The sequence below is a fragment of the Lipophrys pholis genome, assembly GCF_963383615.2.
Source record: "Lipophrys pholis genome assembly, chromosome: 5".
NCBI lineage: Eukaryota > Metazoa > Chordata > Actinopteri > Blenniiformes > Blenniidae > Lipophrys > Lipophrys pholis.
In genome coordinates, this window is record NC_137628.1 from 10062412 (window position 1) to 10071318 (window position 8907).

Here is an 8907-nt window from a genome sequence, read left to right on the forward strand (position 1 = left end):
TTATTTTACAATCTGCTGCAAACAGCAGGTTTGAACTCTTCAGCCTGATAAAGTTTGAAGAAGCAAAGCGAGGGGCTGCAGGCTGCATGAGAACAATGTTGTGAGGTGAGCTCTGATAGAAACCTGCTGGTTTGGGGGGAAGCTGTGGGTTGAAGATGCTTCTGTCGACTCAATTCTATCAGCACTGTGGTGAAGCGTGAAGCCAGAGAAACTGAGCTCCTCCAAAAGGTACAGGAAGAGTCGTTTTGTCGCCAGCAAGAATATAACTGTTGTGAAGGTTTTCAGTTGTCCTCTGCAGCACCTGAATACAGTTTACTCCTTTTATCTCGTGACTGGGAGAAATCCCCCCAAAAGCTTTCGTTTCCAACCCACGTGTGTGTGTGTGTGTGTGTGTGTGTGTGTGTGTGTGTGTGTGTGTGTGTGTGTGTGTGTGTGTGTGTGTGTGTGTGTGTGAGTGCGTGCGCGCGTGCGTGCGTGCGTGCGTGTGTCCTACTCACTTCCCGATCCCGCATTAGACCCCACCCTTCATGTTTTGCACATGTCCGTTGTGGACTCACACGCTGTTGACTCTTTAACTTGATAATGGAGCTTCCAGGATCGATCTTCTTCTTCTATTTAGGTGAGTTTTTTGTTTGCTCATCACATCGCAAACACTTGATCAGCTTCATGTCTTTGAAAAAGTGGAAATTTCTGACTAAATCAAACGGAGAAAACAGTTTTCCGAGAAAAGAAGCTTCAGAAATGAAAAAGATACTAAGAAAAGCATGATGTTTCATTTGCATTCGTTTTGTTTGATGCTCATTGATCTTATTTATGCTCTTATATATTCCTATATGTAACGGCCCCTCGGATGTCACGCGAAGACGCACCGAGCAGAGCTTCACTATCGTTCTCTCAGTCAGTTTTGTTGATGTGAACAAGAAGGATGAATTCTTTAATAAGTCTTTGTGTGATTTAAGTTTATAAGTACATTCATATATTTTTCTTGCAAAAAAAGAGTATATATTTGTTTGTATTGATTAATTAATTTCAATAAGGGAAAATCCAGCGTCGTAGTACAGACCTCTGGAGTGGCTCTCAATTCATCTCTTTACTATGAAAAACAAGTTCAGGCAGGTTGTGTTTAAAGGACAAAGAAAAAAACAGAATAAAAGTGATCTTCTGGTCACTGAAGGTTTCCGAGGCTCTGTATAGCTGTATATCCCAACTTAAGGTTGAGGCAGCAGAATGATCATCTACAGCAGGAGCTCTCAAAGTTTTGATACCTGAGGGCCAATTTAAGAACCCAACATTGGACTGAGGGCCGCCAAAGAAAACAATGGGAAAAACAGCCCAAAACAAAATCCCATTTGTAATAATCTTAATGACCAGGTTGCATCTCTATAATTTACATTTATTGATCTGCATTCAATAATGTGCAAGAAATACATTTTAATTAATAAATGAAGCAAAACTTGAGAAAACCTTGAGAAACATTTTACTGCACGAATTCCAAAACGGGGTTTTCTGCCCTCTACAGTCAAACTTGGGATGCCAGGACACACTTTTAAAAGAGATTATTAATCTCAATGTGGTTCTTCTGACTAAATAAAGGCTAATGAAAATGAATAACATTCCATTTCAGAATATGTAAAAAAAAAGATTTAGACCAGCCATTCAGTCTCAGGGCCTGTCCACACGTTCTATCATCCACACGGCGCTGCGCTTTAGAAGCCCAAAAAAGTAGGTTTTTTGAACATGGGTTGTCGCTTGGGGAAATTCTAACACGCCTGATCGGCTTTGTGGTGTGGAGGGGCGAGACGCACATCTGTGGAAAACAGATGTGCGTCTCGCCCCTCCACACCACACGTCTATGAGCAGGAATCAACTTCTATGTTTTCCGTGTCTTCTTCTGCATTTTTGGTGTATTTGGTGAGTCACAGCGCACCTAAAGGCCACACCAGCAATTACCGCTTATCCCTAAACCAAACCTATAGATGTCGTCAAAGACCATGAAACAGAGATTGAGCCTTTCTAAGCAATGTACACTTGGATTAAACTAGCAACTGTAATTCATGGCAGGCCACCATTGACTCATGGGCCGCACTTTGTCAGCCTCTGGTCTACAGCAGTGGTTCTCAAACTTTTTACACCGATTACCACCCAGAAAATACTTGGCTCTTCAAATACCACCAGTATGACCAACACTATACAGTAGCCTAGTAAGCCTAAGCATTCATCAAAAACAAGGCAGAGGTTTTACTCCTAAAGAGGTATATTTAAAATTGTCAGCCATTGTAAAATTTTACACAGTTAGATTAGTAACACTACGCTTAAATATAGGAGAATAAAAGACTGTACTTAAATAATGATTCAATTAAAAGCACAGAAAAGTCAGATAAACATTGGACTTAAATAAATGTAAAACAAACGAACAAAAAACTGTTCTTAAAGATTAAATAAAACTGTACTGTACTTATATGTTAAGTAAAGAATGTACTGTACTTGATTAAAAAAAATCAAAACAAGCTGCCTGAACTTCACACACTGCTGTATGGCTGCTTTCTGAAACAGAAACACACACACACACACACACACACACACACACACACACACACACACACACACACACACACACACACACACACACACACACACACACACACACACACACACACACACACACACACACACACACACACACACACACACACAAACATCCACTCCTCATGAAAGGTGTAGGTTACAGGTTTTCCTAAAAGGAAGAGGTTTATGAGCTGCTTGCTGTGAAGGATTCAGGTTCTTCAGGTATAATCACAGAGTTGAGCAGGCAGACAGAAATGGATCAGATTTATAAGCACACCTCTTCTTCTCAAATACATCATTAAAGTTCTTTGCTCCACTTTGACCTGCAGAAGTTTCCGAGGCTGATGGAGCTTTTCTGATTCAGTTCTTGTTAAATTGCAGCTAATTGTCCTTCTGATGGATGCATGTGTTTTTATTTCACAGTGATCATCTCATCTGCTGCTGATCCACTGGAGACCCTGACAGCCTCTGTAGGAGGAAACATCACTCTGCCTGAGTCTATTCAGGAGAAAGGATTTCTGTCATATGAAAGACAGGCTATTGCTCTGGTGCTTGAGAAGAAACTGCTGGAGATATATGGAGAAAAGTACAAGAAGAGACTTCACTGGAACCAGAACACGGGATATTTTACTCTCACTGGGCTGCAGAAGAATGATTCTGGGATGTATACAGTTGACTCTGAAGAAGGAAGAATTGTTTTTGTAAATTATAAACTGATGGTGTACGGTACGTTTGATCTGTGTGTCCAGTCTGGTGATGTGTGTCTCTCTGGGTTTGTCCTGTGAGGGACTCTTGACCTGTCCTGGGTGGAACCTGCCTTCACACACAGCACTGATCAACTTTAACACCAGGAGACCCTCAACTGGGCTGATTGGTGGAGATGGTCCATCATTGCAATAATCATTCTGCTGCCATATCAGCACATTAGTTTTCTGCTTGAAGTCACTTCAGAAAACAGAATGAGTATTTTTATTGTAGCAGGAGCAACTAAATTAATGGTGCAGTTTTCATCAGGCGCCTTGTTAAAGTATTGAACTTATTAGAGTAGAAAGTAGTGTATAAATACCAAAAAACAAAGAGAACAGAATGAGAAGTATCTACATTATATCAATCTCTCTGTGAAAAACCATCCAGACATAAAACATCTCCATTCAGCAAGTATTACTGCAGTCTTCTCATTGTACACTATCATTATTAATCCTGTATCATTATTCAGACTGTATCCTGACTGGGATGTGATTCTCTGTGTCGTTGCTCTGCAGACTCTGTACCGACTCCTCAAGTGAGCGTATTGAACAGAAGCTCTGAGAGCTGCTCTCTGAGCTGCTCTGTGGACTCAGCTCAGGAGGACGTCACGCTCCTGTGGTCCAAAGACCTGAAGATCCAGGAGAAGAGCCTCTCTGCTGCCTCTCTGTCTCTGACTTTATTCTACCAGCAGGACCTGAACTCTTCTCTTCAATGTGTGGCTGAAAACCCTGTGGAGAATAAAACAGTGTCAGTTGATGTGAGGACGTCCTGTCAACAGAACCGTAGAGTCAACACCAGCAGCTCCACAGTGTCCAGACATCGTGAGTGACCTCTGACCCTGACCTGGAACAATAACTCATATTTCAAAGACTGTTTGGTGAGTTGTGGTGTTTATGTGTGATTTTAACAGATGTGATCATCATCATCATCATGTGTGGTGTCGTCTTGTTACTCTCTGTTTATACCATCTGGAGGTTTTGTCACCAGAAGAAGTCGACAGTGGGACAGACAGGCAGGTTCCTTTTCTGTTTTTTCTTCATCACAAAGCAAACTGACAGATCTTTATTAACGTTAAATATTTGAATGTGACCTTTGTTCAGTGTTTGAAAGGTTTGACTCTGTTCATCAGGGTTCAGGCTCAGACACAGTGGACCTCTGCACAGGCCTGTTAAATTCTGCTCTTGGTGGATTTTCTGATATCAGTGAGAAGATTTGTCTTCTTAAACTGGAGCTCATTGATCTGTACTGGTTCTACAGTGATAATTGAATCCAGTGGTGAATAAAATAAGTAAATGAATAAATCAACAAAAGCAGTCAATGTTTTCTGACCTCTGCCAAGGGTGGACATGGACACAGGTGTTCAAGGATCCAGGATTTGATCCAAATCACCATCACAACTTTTTGGGTTCTTCCCTTGATCAAAGTTCTCCTGTGTGGCAAAAATCATGAAGATCTGCTCATTAGTTTTTGAGATATTTTGTAAACAGACAGATGGACAAATAAACAAAGGTGCTTTTATAACCTCCTTGGCAGAGGTGAGAGTGCAGCCACACACTGATGGACACACCTCCAGGCAGGTCACATCACACTCCTAAGTTCAAGTTCAGTGTGTAAAACCACCAAACAATGAAACAGTTGCTCAGGTTTCTAGATTCTACAAAGTGTCTGATTCTGGTTTTCTTTGATGTGCAAATCTGATATTAATGCATCAGATTATAATGGACTACAGGTTGGATATGTGTGTGGGGGGGGGTGTAAGAGTTTATATTATTTTATATTTCTTGTACTATATTTTGCTAGGAGTGTAATTCTTTTTGCCACTTCTATAGTTACAGGAAGTAAGGTGAATTACCTTACTTCCTGTAACTCATCTTTGTTATCCTCTGTGTCCTGCTCCTCTTCTTTTAACCTGCTGGAACTCAAATTTCCCTGACGGAGTCATCCTACGGGATTAATAAAGGTGTGTGTGTGTGTGTGTGTGTGTGTGTGTGTGTGTGTGTGTGTGTGTGTGTGTGTGTGTGTGTGTGTGTGTGTGTGTGTGTGTGTGTGTGTGTGTGTGTGTGTGTGTGTGTGTGTGTGTGTGTGTGTGTGTGTGTGTGTGTGTGTGTGTGTGTGTGTGTGTGTGTGTGTGTGTGTGTGTGTGTGTGTGTGTGTGTGTGCCATTTGGTTCACTTAAAACCTGGTTGTGCTGACTAGAGGACGATAAAGTTTCTTTATTTGGTTTTTACTTTGTTTTTCATCTTTAATCAAACAAATAGGGAAAACTGATTTCTTTAGGTAGATTCAATAACTAAGTAAATCGTCATATTTTCTTGATGATTTGTTTTGAAGTCGGGGATAATTAAAAAATACTTTTTCATGAAGTCTTGTGCGACGTCACATTATATTCCGGGAACTCTCCCACATTCCCAGTTGGGTTACGATGTTCCCATTTCAACATGAAAAAGACAAAATGATCAAATAAGAACAAAGACTTATGGTTTGTTTATGAACATGTTTCTTTTTTCCCCCCGAGTACAGCAGCCTTTTATTTCCTTTTTCTTTAACTGCAGCATGTTTCAGCCAGAGAAGAAATAAAAGATTCAAGAATTTTGAAGTTGTCTCGTTTTATCTCTGCAGCTCACTGAGATCAACTTATGTCAGAATAGACGCACTCCAGTGAGTACTTTCTGTCACACCTTCATGTGATCGTGTAACTGTTCTTATTCTTTGCAGTTGTACTGAAAGTAATTAAAATGTTAGCATACTTTAGCTGTCTCCGTTTGTTTTAATTGATCTTGTTGTCCTCCCCAGGAAGGGACCTCACTGGAAGCTGGAAACTCCAAACTGACCACCGTCTGTGACCAGCTGATCCCAGCAGGAGGAAGTGACTCTTATTTTAAGATGATGGAGCGCAACAGTGCTGCAGTTTTCAGGGCTCTCCGTGTTAGCATTAAAATTTGCACAAGTACAGCTCATAAAACTTTATCTCAGCTCAGCAATGTGAAACAAACTTCGACATGCCATCATCTTCAGCCACCTTTTTCAAGGTTTAAATACTGTTGATCATGACAGGATTGTCTTTTAGCTCTTGTCTTTATGGAACACTGTTCTGGTTTTGATCAAGTTTACGTTCCACTCATCACAGTGAGAAGCTGTGATTATTCTATCATGGAATAAACATTGAACAAACGTCCACACAATGTACTTCAGTGATGGTTTGTTAACTTTAATCTGTCATGATCAATAGATTATCACAATAAGATCATAATTCTCAACATTGGCTTTAAAATTAATTGATAACTGTTTCCAGTTGTTTTAAACTCGGTGATGAACTTAAATTGATCAGCTTGATTTCAACTTTCAAGAAAACTCTCAAATGCAGTCTGACTACTATTATTTTTACAGCTTATACTGATGAAGGGACAACAACAATATCATTTGTTTTCTTGTTCTCCCTCTCAGTTGGTAGAGCATGAGGCTCGTACTCTCAGGGTAGTGGGTTCGTGTCCCACGTCAGGCGCCATCTTCCCGTGGGCTCACCACCCACAGGAAAGGTTCTTAATCAGTGCAATGTGATCTGGGTGACAGTGCTCGGACTGCCACCCCCGCGATCCGTATACAGATAAGCTGAAGAAAATGGATGGATGGATGTTCTTGTTCTCTGATATTAATTGTGATGAACTCTGTCCATTTGAAATAAGTTGTTGAGGACACTCAGGATATGTTTTCCGTCATGATAGTTGCGTATTAATGCACATGAAGGGGGTTGGTGCCATGTCTGTACAGCCTTTTGGGTCAAGCTCCTCCTTTTTTGTTTGATAAGTGAGCAAGGCATTTGTTTGAGTTTTGTTTTCTACAAGGTGATGCCTGGTTTTCTTGTATTTATATTCAATAATATATTTGATATTGTTTTGCACAACCCCCTTGTCCCTACCTCCTTCACAATTGTGATCATTTGTACCATTTTTGTTTAATAAATTATTTTCTTCATGTCACACCTGCTCTGACTCCATCTAATTTTTGATTGTCGTGTCGATGTCTCCTTTTTACCATCAAAGGAGACGCAAGAAAGTTAAAAGAATTTTAGATTCTATTCCAGATTTAAGAGGAAGACGATGAAGAGAAGCTGATATTGGATCAATGTGATCTCTCCTGCTAGTTCCTGTCAATATGCTATAGTATTACCATCTCAAGGTCGACAGACGTCAATGTCCATCTGAAGTCCATTTTTGCTCGTCATGGGATTCCCGAGGTGCTGGTGAGCGACAACAACTTGTCACGTCACGAGCGGCTCAAACTTTCCAGAGTGGTTAAAACTGCCAGAGAGCTCCTCAAGGAGCCGGCTGACCTCGACTTGGCTTTGTTGTCATCCAGAGCTGCACCACCACAGAACAGGTACAATCCAAGTGAAATGCTTGTATGTGGGGATAATCAGAGTCGAAGTGAAACTTTCAAGAAAGGTGTGAGGCAGTGAACACGAAGGGACACCAGCGTCTGTCTTGTCTGCGAAAGTTGTCCCTTTTCAATGTGGACAAAACCCTGATGACACTTTTTATCGAGCTATAATTGAATCTGTTTTATAGTTAATAAAATGGGCTCGTCGGCTGATTGGAGAGTCACAGCTGAGCTTATAGTCGCTGTACAACAGGCAGCTACAGCGACTGGCCAGCTCCACCTCTGGCGATGACTCCCATCCCCTGGCCAGAGAGTTCCAGCTTCTGACATCTGGGTGGAGATTTAAAGCCTTAAAACGTAATACGAGCCGCTACAGGAGCAGCTTGAAAGTACTTTACTCTTGGGTCTTGCTATGTAATGAATTTCAACCTGATTATTATCTATTTATTGTTCCTTCTTTATCAACAAGTTTTCATAGTGGTATGTAAGTGGTTCCTTTTATTTATTTATTCATTCATCTATTTATTCATTCATTCATTCACTGTTTAACCTGTCAGTGAGCCTGTGATTTCCCGTCTATGTCTGTGTCCCTATACTGTCTTTGACTGTCCTGCGTTTCAATATATCTGTATGAACTGTCAGATGTCCTCTCCTGCTGCACAAAAATCTACTTGCTAAGTTAAAAGAGTGACTGATACTGAGCTGGAGGCTCAGACTATTTGCAACAGACCGATTTCCGAAGGTGTTCAGGTTTGTCAATATGTACTTTAGCAAACTGAAGATGTTTTGATTGGTTCCGTTTGCTGATGAAGGGCTTCTTTCTTGATGACTATAGGTGATGTGGTACAGGATGAAGGAGAGGAGGGGTAAAGATGTTTTCAAGGTGTTGGCGGACATGTTGGAACAAAGCTCAATGAGGCCGCGTAAAACAACTGGACTCATGAATTCATAAAAGCAGTTTAATGTTTTATTGGCTGTAGTTGTGTAAAGTATAGATAGATAGATTGATAGATAGATAGATAGATATCTTTATTGTTATTCAAAAATATACACCATTGGTTCATACGAGAACGAAATTGCTTTGCAGCTGACTCAGCGGAGGCTTTAAAAAGTGTCTAAAAAAAAGAACAATAAACTATAAACACACAGTCACTGACACTGAGAGGGAGGGAAGCCACCGTCCTGCTGTGCTCCACCATCTTTGAATATGACTCATGT

The 8907-nt window shown here is 40.8% G+C and overlaps 1 protein-coding gene across 1 annotated transcript; it reads left to right on the forward strand.

Moving 5' to 3' along the window:
* The first annotated feature begins 527 nt into the window (after positions 1-527).
* Positions 528-7290, forward strand: LOC308109757 (SLAM family member 5-like). The gene is made up of 6 exons (XM_080463557.1): positions 528-619; positions 2989-3291; positions 3828-4133; positions 4223-4324; positions 5932-5970; positions 6106-7290. The coding sequence occupies exons 1-5, from the start codon at positions 583-585 to the stop codon at positions 5937-5939; spliced, it is 756 nt and encodes a 251-aa protein (XP_080319683.1). The 5' UTR covers positions 528-582; the 3' UTR covers positions 5940-5970; positions 6106-7290.
* The last annotated feature ends 1617 nt before the right edge of the window (positions 7291-8907 follow it).